The 14365-nt window shown below is 55.8% G+C and overlaps 1 protein-coding gene across 1 annotated transcript; it reads left to right on the plus strand.

Annotated features, from left to right (window-relative positions):
* Nucleotides 1-2411: 2411 nt before the first annotated feature.
* PYGM (glycogen phosphorylase, muscle associated) lies at nt 2412-14200 on the plus strand. Its single transcript, XM_061164420.1, has 20 exons — nt 2412-2730; nt 3793-3894; nt 3982-4060; nt 4145-4248; nt 4624-4755; nt 6230-6341; nt 6428-6510; nt 6865-7008; nt 7332-7424; nt 7669-7815; nt 7950-8113; nt 8399-8513; nt 9049-9150; nt 9494-9641; nt 9945-10003; nt 10130-10271; nt 10715-10922; nt 13270-13404; nt 13616-13682; nt 13796-14200. The coding sequence occupies exons 1-20, from the start codon at nt 2488-2490 to the stop codon at nt 13943-13945; spliced, it is 2529 nt and encodes an 842-aa protein (XP_061020403.1). The 5' UTR covers nt 2412-2487; the 3' UTR covers nt 13946-14200.
* The last annotated feature ends 165 nt before the right edge of the window (nt 14201-14365 follow it).

Genomic DNA, 14365 nt, shown 5'->3' on the forward strand with positions numbered 1-14365 from the left:
ACCCTGGAAAAGACTGGAAAGTTCCAGTGGATGCCACTGACACAACAAAAGCCAAAAGAACCCAGGAGAAAGGTAGCCGGAGAAACCAACTCAAAGTATTACATTTGTTTCCCAACAGAAAGAGGTTGTGTCCCAGTTCAGCCAGTTCCTTGAGTGCAGGGGCAAGGTGATCACCCAGTTGATGAGCAGGGGGAGGGGTGTGGATTGAGTTGACTTGGGGAGCAGAATAAGATAGGATTGTGCTCTGTTGGGGGCAGGTTCTTAGCAGCAGAAAATTAGGGGTCAGTGCAAAGAAGGTTTGCGTGGCCAAAGCATGCAGCCACAGTTGGGGCATGAGGTGACAACATGGACAACTGGTGCCAAAATGCCTCTGAGCTCTCTTTGGCACTCCATAAAGAAGGCAGGCCAGGTGGTCCGAGATGCTGGCCAAGCCCGGTGCTTGGTTGGGGGTGGGGGTTGGGGGGGATGAACCTCCCCTGAGGCACAGCTCAGGAGGAAAGGCTGAGGATGGGAACTGTTACACAAGGAGAGCCACCAGGCATTCTTTTCAAATGCAAGGTGTAGAATACTTTAAAAATGCAAAAGAAAATTTTCTATGTTCACACGACCTTGGTGTAGGTGTGTTTTGGTGTCCTCTTCCTGGTCTTTTTTTCTTTGAAGCACACACTTTGGAAGACCATCCTAGACGCTATCTGGGAGCAGAGGCAGAGCAGGGCTTGGCCTTCAGAGGACTAGGAGTTTGGCCTCCACGCTAAGCTGGTATTTCCAGGGTTGAGTATGTTGTGGCTCAGAAACAGCTGGGATGTCCTTGAAACAGACTCTGTGGCATCCTGCAGCTGGCCAGGCCTCTGATGTGCTTCCTTGGTGCTCAGACTGGAACACCCAGGCTCCTCTTCCCCAGGTCCACCACTCTAGGAGGCCCAGCCTTCTTTGAAATAGCACCAGGCCCTGGGCTCCTTTTGCTCAAAGAATAAAACAGGGGACTTCCCTGGTGGTCCAGTGGCTAAAACTCTGCACTCCCAGTGCTGGGGCTCAGGTTCCACCCCTGGCCAGAGAACTAGATCCCACATGCCGCAACTAAGACTTGGCTCAGCTAAAAAACAGGAACAAAGCAGGATCTATGGCCAATGTAGACAGCATATTAAAAAGCAGAGACATTATTTTGCCAACAAAGGTTCATCTAGTCAAAGCTATGGTTTTTCCAATAATGTATGGATGTCAGAGTTGGACTATAAAGAAAGCGGAGCCCCGAAGAATTGTTGCTTTTGAACTGTGGTGTTGGAGAAGACTTGAGAGTCCCTTAGACTGCAGGGAGATCAAACGAGTCGATCCTAAAGGAACTTTAGGAACCACGTGACCCCGGGTGGGAGAAATGAATGGGAGAAGGCCTTCACTCACCAGCAGCACGGGGAGAGTTGATACCACTGTGTATGTGTGTGTGTCTGTGTGTATGTGTTGTGTTTGTGTGTGTCTGTGTGTATCTGTGTGTATATGGGCTGCTTCAGTTCTCCTACTCCTGTGGGCCACAGGACTACAGTTCCCAGGGGCCCCTGCTCCAGGCTGCTGGCCCCTAGCCAAAGCTGGCCTGTAACCTGACCATCCCTCTTGAAAGGTCACTTCAGAGCTCCTTGAGGGACAGCAACAGGGGGAGCTCTGAGTGGCTGGACTTCGGTGGGGGATGGGATGGGGGCAGTGGCCCTGCCTCAGGCGACCTCTCCCATACCACCTCTCCTGGAACTGAGAGTCCCGGTCCCCCTTTTCTCAGATGCCCAGTGTCCTCCGCTAGCTTCACCTTTTCTGCTCTGGGCACCCTGATGCCCTGTGCAGGTGGCCTTCAGCCACAACATGTGTCCTTCCCACCCAAGGGTAGGGCCACCATAGAAGCTTGACCAGAGAGCATCCCGCCCGTGGTGTGCAGCCCATTGTGTGAAAGTTGAGAACCGAAGCCAAGCTGCTGTGCTGGAGGCTGGGCCTCCCGACACCTGCCCTCTTTGACAGCCTCCTCGGCCTCTCCAAGGAGCCCTGATTGAGGGCCCACAGTCAGGCCCCATCCTTCATCCATAACCCGAATTCAGGGCAGCCTTGGCCAAAGTCACAGCCGAGTCGCTCCAGGTAAGTCTCGGGCCTCTGGAGCCAGCACTCTGACTGCTGCATCCTGACTCCGACCCTGCACAAGGCCGGCCGGGGGACAGAAGACAGCAGACCCCAGTGCCAGTGTGCGAGAGGCCTGGAGGAAGTGGGTCAGTGCAGGGCTGCGAGGGAGCCAGGCTGGCCCTGGCCCTGCCCTGCCCCTCCTCTCCTCCGCTCACCCCAAAATAGCTCCCTAAGGAGCCGGGCCAAGACCCTCCCATCGAGGGAGGGGGTGGGGCAAGCTGCCCTGAGCCAGGCTTTAAAGCACCAGCTGGCCGGGGATCTCCACTCCCTGGTTGGAGGCACCGCTCAGGCCGCCCGTCTGCACAAGCCAGTCCGGCCCACCCTCTCGCAGCCATGTCCCGGCCCCTGACAGACCAGGAGAAGAGAAAGCAGATCAGCGTGCGTGGCCTGGCCGGTGTGGAGAATGTGACCGAGCTGAAGAAGAACTTCAACCGTCACCTACACTTCACCCTCGTGAAAGACCGCAATGTGGCCACCCCGAGAGACTACTACTTCGCGCTGGCCTACACGGTGCGCGACCACCTCGTGGGCCGCTGGATCCGCACGCAGCAGCACTACTATGAGAAGGACCCCAAGGTGCGGCTTGGGGCACCCCGGGTGGGGAGTGGGCTGGGGGCCCTGCCTGGGGGCTGGGAGATCTGGGCCAAGTTGAGCAGCCCCTCCCGGGGTCAGGACTTCCTGCAGCAAAAGAAAGGGTGCCTCCAGGCTCCTGAGGTTGGATGATTCAGGGGTGCCAGGTGCAATGGGTGCTGGGACCCATTCTCCCAGGGGGAGAAACCTGGAGAGAGAGGCAGCTCAGGGGCCTCGGGTCAGGTAGGCTGGTTGCAAAGGCTCAGCGCTCAGTCAGAGAATGGAGAAGCTGCTGGGGGTGAGCGGGAAGACCCTGCAGCCTGGGCTGGATCCTAAGTGGAAGAACATTCTACCTAACGCGTGTGTGGTGTGCTGGTGTGCCGGGTGGGGCACAGCTGGGGTGGCGAGATCAAGTGTCTGTTGGGGTCACTGGTAAATGTCAGCAACCTAACACTGCTGGGCAAGGGTGGGGGAGGGGTGGGGCGGGGACCCAGGAAACCAGGAGACCAGGCACCATCAGCATCCTGGATACTAGAGTCTCTCCGCCCCCCTTCTTGGGACTGAGGCTTGAGGGCCAAGGGGAGCTGGACACTGCAAGGAAGGGAGATGGCCGACTCTAGCCCTGAGTCATTGTGTGACCTTGAGCCAATGACTTCTGTCTCTGGGCCTGGTCTCCCCTTTTCGGGAGCACTTGGTGGTGCTTCCCTGTGTCCTGACTTCCTGATGGGCTCTTGGCAGGACTGCGGGCGAAGGAAGGGGTTCCCAGCTCTCCTAAGCACCTCAGCCCCCTGAGGTGGATATGGCCCCATTTTTCAGATGAAGAAACTGAGGCTCAGAGAAGAAAAGTGATTTGTCCAAAGTCAGAAGAAATGCTGGGACCAGTATCTTACCTGCTGGGTCCCAAAGCCTGAGAAGGCAGGCAAACTGGAGGCAGGGCTGGAACCCACTGGGGCCTAGGAGTGGGGCAGGAGGTATGAGAGGTGCAGGCCCAACTGGGCCTGGCTGAATGTCAGGGGGGTGGCCTTGACCCTCCTTCCCCTACCCCTCCCCGTCTGTTTCTCTGGACAGAGGATCTACTACCTGTCTCTGGAATTCTACATGGGCCGGACGCTGCAAAACACCATGGTGAACCTGGCGTTGGAGAACGCCTGTGACGAGGCCACCTACCAGGTGTGTAGGGGTGGGCGAGCCTTCAGGATTGGGGGATTGACCTGTTGGCCCTTGGCCCTGACTTCTGTTATACCCTCCCACCTCTAGCTGGGCCTGGACATGGAGGAGCTGGAGGAAATCGAGGAGGACGCAGGACTGGGCAACGGGGGCCTGGGCCGGCTGGCGGGTAAGTGAGCAGGGTGCCAGGGGACTGGACAAAAGTGTACCTTTGGGTTGGGTCTCTGACATCCACCTCCGTGCACACCCCTAGCCTGCTTTCTGGACTCAATGGCAACACTGGGCCTGGCTGCCTATGGCTACGGGATCCGCTATGAGTTTGGGATTTTTAACCAGAAGATCTCTGGGGGTTGGCAGGTGAGTGACCTTGGGCCCTGGCCTTGTGGTTATAATGAAGATGGCTATTTGTTCATTCATCTGCACATAGATCCCAAAGCAGTCCCAGCCTGGGTGGAGAGCATCCTTGCCCCTTCTCCCTGGCCCCAAGCCAGCTGTCAGCTCCTGGGATAGGAGGTCCATGGCTGTAGAATGTCTCAGACTCTTATACACACACCGAGCCCCCGTGGATCTTCCACCAGACTGGGGGCCCACCTACCCCAGAGCCGGTCATTCACGCCCTCCCTGTATAGGGCACACCAGGGCTGCGGGCTCCTGCTATACCCACCACCTGCTGTGGTGTGAGCCTGGCTCTGACTCTGCCTTCCTTTCTCCCCTGACCCGCCTTCGGTTCAGATGGAGGAGGCTGATGACTGGCTTCGCTACGGCAACCCCTGGGAGAAGGCCCGCCCCGAGTTCACGCTGCCGGTGCACTTCTATGGCCGAGTGGAACACACCAGCCAGGGGGCCAAGTGGGTGGACACACAGGTGAGGGGGAAGCCAGGGAGCAGGGGGAAGATCTAGTGAGGCAGGGGGAGGAGGAGTGGAGGTTCTGGAGGAAACAGGGAGACGCAAAGAAAGAGCCTGGAAGCTACTGGACCGAGTGCTATTTGGTAACGGAGGCCACAGAGGAGTTAAGTGACTTACTTGAGGTCACACAGCTGGAACCCAGAGAGGCTGGAGACAGGGTCGCAGGGGAGCCAGACGACGTGAAGAGCTGGGAGGAGGAGGGACACTGCCCTGCTCTACCACTGCTCCTCGCCTGACCTGCCTCCTCTCCACCCAGAATAATCACAGTCTCGGCTCCCCTGCATGTCTGAGCTGGGGGCTTGATGGGAAATAAACCAACAGCCCAAAAAGGGGGACAGGAGAGAAAACTAAAGCCTAGGAAAGGCAAATGACATGTTCAAGGCCATAGAGCTGGTCGGCGGGAGCCTACCGCTAACCCAGGTGTCCAAACCCCGGCTCTGCCACCAGTCCTTCTGCTGTGGCTGCAGCTCACCGGCCTCCAGATGGCTGACAGCATCCTCAAGGCTTTCGGAACCGGGAGTTTGTTCCGCTGTCATCCACGCTAAGGTCCCGCCGGGCTCCGGCCGTCCTCCTAGCTGTATGCTCTTCGGCCAGTCCATCCTCTCTCTGAGCTGCAGCATTTGCTCTGCTCCAGTCAGGGGCTACTTAATGCTGGGGAGGGAGGTGTGGCTGCACCCCTTTCTCTGTGGTAGCTGGCAGTTATTGGCAGCAATTATTGATGTTTGCGGGCTTTTCCAGTGGCTCAGTGGTAAAGACTGCTTGCAATGCAGGAGAACGGGTTCGATCCCTGGGTTTGGAAGATCCCCTAGAGGGAGGCATGGCAACCCACTCCAGTATTCTTGCCTGGAGAATCCCGTGGACAGAGGAGCCTGGTGGACTACAGTCCATAGGGTTGCAAAAAGTTGGACACAACTCAGAGACTTAGCATTCAGCATGCATGCACATTGATGTTTGCTAATTGTGGGAGGTGGGGCCAGCATTAGTCACTGCTAATTAGCCCCGTGGTTAACCTTTGGATGGACTTGACCTCTCTGACCCCCTCAGCCAGGCCCCATGATACCCCAGTCCTTCCAGGAGTCCAGAGGGTCCTCTAGGTTGTGCTCAGGGCAGGTGGCCAGAGCATCCCCACCCTGGCAGAGCAGCCACCAACAGAGGCCCACCTTGGTCTCTGAGCTCATCCCTGCCTCCTCCTAGAATCCTGACAACAGCCCAGCAAGGAGGGCCGGCAGGGGTGTGGGGAGGCACCGGGATGTCCTCTCTTTATGGCTGAGGCCCAGAGAGGTTGGTAGGGTTGCTTGTGGTCCAGAGTTGGGACTGGAACCAGGGGTTGGGGGTTGGCGGAGCGCAGGGACAAAGCATGCAGTTCCAGCTCTCAGGGCCTCTTAGACACAGCAGATGCCCACCTCTTAACCACAGGCTGGGTGTCCCACAGGTGGTGTTGGCCATGCCTTACGACACGCCCGTGCCTGGCTACCGCAACAACGTCGTCAATACCATGCGCCTGTGGTCTGCCAAAGCCCCCAATGACTTCAACCTCAAGGACTGTGAGTTCAGCCGGAGTCAGCAGCCCCCTCCCATTGTTGTCCCCCCTCGACCCAAGCCTGACCCTGTTCCCACTTTTGTCCCTTAGTCAATGTGGGTGGCTACATCCAGGCTGTGCTGGACCGCAACCTGGCTGAGAACATCTCTCGGGTCCTATACCCCAACGACAACGTATGTTACCCCCTGGGCTGGGGACAGGAAGCCAGAGTGCGTGGGAGAGGGCAGGAGGGGGAGTGACACCTGCTGGTGCCCTAGTCACACTCAGGGCATTTTGCTGGCCCCTGAGTGTCCTGTGCTTCCCCCCAGTTCTTTAAGTGTGAGGATGCTTGGATCCGGGGGTGTAGCCCTCCCTCCTGACCCAACTGCATTGCTGCTTCTTGGCGGAGAAAGACTCTTGGGTCCCTGAGGTGGAGCAGTTCAGGGCTCAGGAATCTCGGGGTGGGTGGGAGTCTCTCCTGGCCACGCCCACGCAGTGTTAGACCACGCCCACCACCTTGACTCCGCCCCACCTCTCCCTGTCCTCAGTTCTTTGAGGGGAAGGAGCTGCGGCTGAAGCAGGAGTACTTCGTAGTGGCTGCCACGCTCCAGGACATCATCCGCCGCTTCAAGTCCTCCAAGTTTGGCTGCCTCGACCCTGTGCGCACCAACTTCGATGCCTTCCCGGATAAGGTACCAGGCCCCAGGGAGGGTCGGTCTCTACACCTCCTGTGAGTGGTGCCTTCCCTCCCACCTCCAGCCTCAGCTTGCAACGCCCATTTTATAGATGGGGAGGTGGAGGCTGGGGGTGGGTGTGAGGGTTATCTGCTTGAGAATCCTCAGTATAATCCACTCTCCTCTCCCTCCTGCTCCACAGCTGCTCCCATGAGGGCCTCCACCTAGAGAACCACAAGGGGCCTTGGGCAGGGGGTGCTCAGTAGGGGCAAAGGACAGTGACCATAGTCTTGGGCCCAGATTGACTGCAACCGCCCTCCACCCTCCCCCCCCCCCCCCAGGTGGCCATCCAGCTCAATGACACCCACCCCTCCTTGGCCATCCCTGAGCTGATGAGGATTCTGGTGGACCAGGAGCGACTGGAGTGGGAAAAGGTAGGCTTCGGGGCCCTCCCCCACTCCTGCCTCACCCTCTCCATCTCAGGGTTCCCTTCCCACTCTGGGGAGGACATAGATGTGGGTGGAGCCCCCACTGAACACGGTGGTGTGAGGCCCAGAGGCGGGTGTCCTAGAACCTGGCCTGGCAGCGGCAGGGCTAGGGCTCTTGGCTGCACAGTGTGTGTGGAGAGCCTTCCGGCTTAAGCCCCGGGGGCTCCTGCCTCCCCATCCCACCTGTCAGGCATGGGAAGTGACTGTGAAGACTTGTGCCTACACCAACCACACGGTGCTGCCCGAGGCCCTGGAGCGCTGGCCTGTGCACCTCATAGAGACCCTGCTGCCGCGGCACCTCCAGATCATCTATGAGATCAACCAGCGCTTCCTTAACGTGAGTGGAGAAGGCCTGGGGTGGAGGGTGGGGGCGTGGAGGGCCTGGTGAAGTCTATGGGCGGAGATCTGGGGGTAGGGGCTGGGGACCGGTGTTCTGGGTCCCCGTCCTAGCTCTGGTCTCCCCCGGCACAGCGGGTGGCGGCCGCGTTCCCAGGGGATGTAGACAGACTGCGGCGCATGTCGCTGGTGGAGGAGGGCGCGGTGAAGCGCATCAACATGGCACACCTGTGCATTGCCGGGTCTCATGCCGTCAATGGCGTGGCTCGCATCCACTCGGAGATCCTCAAGAAGACCATGTGAGACCCGCTCCCCAGACTCCGCCCCTCCAGCTGGGCCCCGCCCCACTGCCCGGTACTGGCCTCTCAGAGCCGCCCTCTGCTGGCCCCTTCCACAGTAGCATGGCTCTTACAAGGGTCATAGGCTTGCTATCCGGTCCAGTCCCGTTCTGGGATGTCCACTCTTAGACACAGCATCCCCCTTCACCTCCAGGACCCTTTCATCAAGAAATCAGGGTAGGGGCCCCAGGGAGAAGACTCTCATTCCACAGGGGTGACTGATGCCCTTCCAACCCTATCCTGTAGCTTCAAGGACTTCTACGAGCTGGAGCCTCATAAATTCCAGAATAAGACCAATGGGATCACCCCTCGGCGCTGGTTGGTTATGTGTAACCCTGGGCTGGCAGAAGTCATTGCTGAGGTGAGAAGTCATGTATGGCCAGTAGGGGTCAACACAGTCACTGCAGGCTGCAGCCGGGTGTGGCTGTGTATGTGGTTCACTGTAGGGCGCCCAGTTGAGGACTGAAATCCATCCTGCGCGGCATTCCCAAGCCTTGCATGTGTCTGGAGGAGGGAAACTGTCTTTTTATGTGAGCTAATGGAGGCCCTGGCTGTGAAGGTCAACCTGAGGAAGTTCATAGCCTAATGGAGGGTTATCAGCAGGTCACATCTTAAGTAAGACCAGAAAGGGGCAGAGATTGCAGGCCCTCAAAGTTACTGCCTGTCAGAGGAAAAGGCCAGGATGAGGGTCTGTGGGGGTCAGATGGGCGTCAGCCATCCGAGCTCAAGGTCAGGAAGGAAGGAAAGATGTGTGGACATGCCCTTCCCCCCAGGTGGGAGGCTGCAGAAGAAGGCACTGTCTGCAGTGGACTGTGCTTGTTTGACCTGGAAAAGGACCCCTTTGTGAAGGAGGACGGGGGAGGCCATGGGCCTAACTGAGCGCCATCTCCCTACAGCGCATCGGAGAGGAATACATCGCGGACCTGGATCAGCTGCGCAAACTGCTCTCCTACGTGGACGATGAATCCTTTATCCGGGATGTGGCCAAAGTGAAGCAGGTGAGGAGCAGCGCTGCAACCTGGGACAGACACCTGTGCTGGGGCCAGAGTGGAGAGTGCTGGAGGGGCTGGATGTCCAGGTCAGGAATGGCCCATGGAGCCCTTCTCTCCTGCAACCTCAGGCCATGGTAGAAGTTGCCTGGAATCAGTCCATGGTGGGAAGGCATCATCTGACCTCACTGAAAGACTGCTGACGTTGCTTAGCAATGTCTGTCCTGATGCAGGAGTGGATGAAGGTGGCAAGGGGGCCTTCTATCCTCACCTTATTGGGAAGGAAATGAGACTGTAGGATTTCCTGAGGCTGAGGCCTATTGGTGAGCTCTTCCCCTTCTCCTGCCTTCAGGAAAACAAGTTAAAGTTCTCTGCCTACCTGGAGAAGGAATACAAAGTCCACATCAACCCCAACTCGCTCTTCGATATCCAGGTGAAGCGGATTCACGAATATAAACGCCAGCTCCTCAACTGCCTCCATGTCATCACACTGTACAACCGTAAGTGGCAGGCTTCCCTCTGGCTCCTGTTCCTGCCTCTGTGTACCTCCCAGCGTACCACATACTTCTCCATCCACATCTCCTTTGGACTCAGGGCAACTCTTGGGACACAGAATTATCCCATTTCACAGATGGGCAAACCGAGGCTCAGAGAGGGGGGACATGACAGATATGAGGTCACCAACCCAGCCCAAGTCAAGCCTACTATCGCCCAGCCCAGTCCTGGCTGGCTGGATGCCGTCAGGTGCTACAGCCCAGAGAGAAAACCTGGCCCACTCACTGGATCCCTCTGTTTCTCCATAGGTATCAAGAAGGAACCCAATAAGTTTTTTGTGCCTCGGACTGTGATGATTGGAGGGAAGGTGAGAGGCCGAGCCCAGATCATGGCTGTGGTCCTTTGATATCCAGGTTGAGGTCAGCTTGGTTGGGTTGCAGGATGGGGGTAGGAGGCCAGGCCGTGGAGCTGACCCCAAACTGTGCCCCCACAGGCCGCCCCTGGGTACCATATGGCCAAGATGATCATCAAACTCATCACAGCCATTGGGGATGTGGTCAACCATGACCCGGTGGTGGGAGACCGCCTCCGCGTGATCTTCCTGGAGAACTACCGAGTCTCACTGGCCGAGAAAGGTAGGATGCCGCCAGTGGGGACCCTAGGGAAGCTCTGATGAGTTCAGTCCCTGGAAGAGATATTAATCTCCTCTTCCTGGGGTACTGGTACTTTAAAGAAGAATCTGGAGAGGACAATACTCAAATCATGAGGATGTTCCCTTAGTGGTGGAATGTCATGCAATATGGGATGAAATTATAGGGGAGAGGGGCCTCAGTAGTGCCCTTCAAATCACACAGTGGAGCTGGGGGGGTGGGAGGAGTCCAGGTTAGATCCCAGATGTTCAAGAATCAACAAGAGGTGGGGAGAGGTCAGTGAGAAGGAGACAGTTGGTGAAGACTGGAGGGCTGGAGGGAGGGAACTCTAAATCTGGCCAGATCTGGGACCAGACTAACTTCAGAGCCTCCAGCTGACAGGGGGGCTCTTCCTGGAGCTGAGCGTGTCCCCTGCTGTCACCCCACAGTGATCCCGGCCGCTGACCTCTCCGAGCAGATCTCTACTGCAGGCACTGAAGCGTCAGGCACTGGCAACATGAAGTTCATGCTCAACGGGGCTCTGACCATTGGCACCATGGATGGGGCCAACGTGGAGATGGCAGAAGAGGCAGGAGAGGAGAACTTCTTCATCTTCGGCATGCGGGTGGAGGACGTGGAAAGGCTTGACCAGAGAGGGTATGGGCTGCAGAGTTCATAGTCCATGGGCAGGAGGCGCCAAGGTGGGACTGCTGGAGGGTAGAGCTGGGAGTGAGAGGCACAACCGGGAAGGCTGGTCCGGGATGCGCAAGGTCTTTTTTTAAATTTATTTGGCTGCCTTGGGTCTTAGTTGCAGCATGTGGGATCTTGGTTGCGTCATGTCATGTGGGATCTTTTGTTGTAGCGCACGAACTCTCTAGACTCTCTAGTTGTGTTTCGAGGGCTTGCTTGCTCTGAGGCTTGTGGGATCTTAATTCCCCAACCAGGGATCAAACCTGCGTCCCCGCCATTACAGGGTGGATTCTTAACCTCTGGACCACCAGGGAAGTCCCAGTACAAGGTCTTAGTTATGGCCATCACAAGTCTAGAAAACTTTTGAGATAGCATAACAAATAAGATGAATGAAATGAGAAAAGACAGAAGTAACACAGAGTTGAAGGAAAAGGGAGAGAAAATAATACCCACCCAAATTAATAATATCATTTCTGGAATTGAGAGTAAAATGAAATTCTCAGCTCCCTGGCAGCCATGGCAAAAAGGGAAACATGAGTACAGTAGTTATACCTGGGCTTGTGGTCAGAAATGCAGATCTTCAGAGATGATCTTCCTGGCATTACATTTTTAACATTTTACTTTAAAATATGATTTTTTTTTTCTTAGCATAGAAGCAGGCCATACTCATTAATTGGAAAAATACAAAGCTACAGAGAAGAAAACAACTGTTGTTCATAATCTCATCCCCCAGATTTAAAGTCACAGTTTTCTTTTTCTTCATGTATTTATATGTGTGTGTGTATATATATATATATATGGTTTTTAAAAAATTTAATTTTTTGGCTGCACCGTGCTGCATGTGGGATCTTAGTTCCCTGACCAGGGGTAGAACCAGTGTCCCCTGCATTGGGAGCATGGAGTCAACCACTGGATCACCAGGGAAGTCCCTATGTAGTTTTTAAAAGTTGGAAATAATGTATGTACAATATTGAATCCTGTTATCTTAACATTGGTGAAGCATTTTCTATGTCATAGTCTTTCAAATATTTTAAATGTTTGTATAGCATTCCATCCTATGGATATACCATACTTATTTAACTAATTCCATATGGTTGGACATGAAGGTTGATTTTCCTCATTTGTTAGTATAAATGTCCCTTTGATGACCAGTCTTTTACACTGATGTCCACATCTCTGATTATTTCCTTAAGATAATTATTGTGCTTGCTATGTGCTAAGTCGCTTCAGTCCCATCCGACTCTTGTGACCCTATAGACTGTAGCCTGCCAGGTTCCTCTGTCCATGGAGTTCTCTAGGCAAGCATACTAGAGTGAGTTGCCATGCCCTTCTCCAGGGGACCTTCCCGACTCAAGGATCAAACCATTGTCTCCTGTGTCTCCCTCATTGCACACAGATTCTTGACTGCTGAGTCACTGGGGAAGCCCAAGATAATTATTAGAAGGGGATATTTCTGAGTCAAAAAAGTATGTGTTCTTAAAGCTCCTGATACACATTGTCAAATTGTTTCCGAGAAAGTTGGTACCAGTTTACACTCAGCTTACAAGAGCGGGCACTAAATATTAAGAAGAATCTCTCCTGTGGGGTTGACTAGAAAGTTCAGACTTGGTCCTTTGGACAAGAGGGAAATGTGAAATGTTTTGAGCAAAGTCCAACATGTTCAGAACTAGACTCCAAACAGACACTTTTGGCTGCAGGATGGAGGCTCGACTGGAGAAAGGAATGTCCAGTTGGGGGAACAGTGTGGGGCTGGCACCAGACGGCAGGGGGAGTCCCCTACAGCAGGCCAGTGCTGGGGACGGGGGTTAGGGACACTGTTGAGGAGGAGGCCATGGTTTCTGGTTGGAAGAGGGGAGGGAAGGAGATGAAACTGGTCTGGAGAGATTTGAACCTGGGTGACTTGGGGAGTGATTGTGCTGCCCCAGGAAGTCGTTGGGTAGGAAGTAGTTCCTACCCCAGGGGAGGAAATTTGGTGCCAGGACAGTGATGAGCGTGGCTGGACAGTTTGAGTTTAAGGATATTCCTCAGGATGTACCTGTTGGCTCCTCCTGGAGCCTGAAAGTGAGGCCAGGGATGGACTCAGGATGGTGGGGAAGAAAAGCCATTTATGGAGGAAACAGACCTGCTGGGAGACAGTGGTGGTGTGTGGGAAGAAGAGTGGAAGGACTTCTGGAGCAAGTGCCACAGCTGTAGGGAGGACAGTAGCAGGCTGGACCTGAGTTTTCACTCTGGGGCTTGGAACTTCCTGGATATTTGCTGGGGGAGGAGCCAGGAACCCTTTTCCGTGGTGCCGACTATGGCTCTTCCCCCACAGGTACAACGCCCAGGAGTATTATGACCGGATTCCTGAGCTTCGGCATGTCATTGACCAACTGAGCAGTGGCTTCTTCTCCCCCAAACAGCCTGACCTATTCAAGGACATTGTCAACATGCTCATGCACCATGACCGGTGAGCTGGCGGGCCAGGGACCTGCACACATGGGGTTGTGGGGCTGAATAGGGCTCAGGAGCGGTGGAGAGGCTGGACAGGGCTTTGGGGCAGTTGCGGCCACATTCCTTTGGAAGTAGCATCACTGTCTAGGTCCCCAGGAATCCAATAGGACAGGATAGACTTGGCCCTCGACCCCAGGAGACTTCCCCACTTCTCCACTCCCCTCCAGGTTTAAAGTCTTTGCGGATTATGAAGAGTACATTAAATGCCAGGAGAGAGTCAGTGCCCTGTACAAGGTGAGGGGTCCTGGGCCAGGGGTTGGCAGGGCTTTGGTGGCCCTGGTTGGGATGAGGTGGAAGGTGGGGATCCCACCTGCAGAGCAAACCCAGAACTTCCTTGTGGCCTCTAGAACCCGAGAGAATGGACGCGGATGGTGATCCGGAACATAGCTACCTCTGGCAAGTTCTCCAGTGACCGCACCATTGCCCAGTACGCCAGGGAGATCTGGGGCGTGGAGCCGAACCGCCAGCGCATGCCGGCCCCAGATGAGAAGATCTGAGCCTCTAGACCAGACCCAAACCTGCCCCTGAGTCTGTTTGCAGTCGCTTGGGCCAGCTCCAGCTCCTCGTCCAGAGGGTGGGGTGCTGGAGTTAGATCTCTAACCCTCTTCTTGGAACCCCCATTTCCCATCAGCCTCGAGCGCCCAGTGTTCAGCGTGACGAAGGACACTGCTCCCATCCTGTCCTCGGGCTCCCCAGCCCCTCCTGTTTACGGGTCTGACCAACTGCACCCACTCCCTAATAAATTGATTCTCCTGGGGAGCCTCCTTACTCCCCTCTCTGCTAGGAAATATTTTTAGCTCTGGGCGGCACAGCAGCCGCGCAATCACCGTGCCTTAGCCCCAGCCGCGGCAGGTGCATCCCCTCAAAAGGGGGGCGGCCTGTGGGGGTGGGGCCCGGGACTCTCCTGCCGGCTTCCA

Source organism: Dama dama, chromosome 2 (assembly GCF_033118175.1).
Source record: "Dama dama isolate Ldn47 chromosome 2, ASM3311817v1, whole genome shotgun sequence".
NCBI lineage: Eukaryota > Metazoa > Chordata > Mammalia > Artiodactyla > Cervidae > Dama > Dama dama.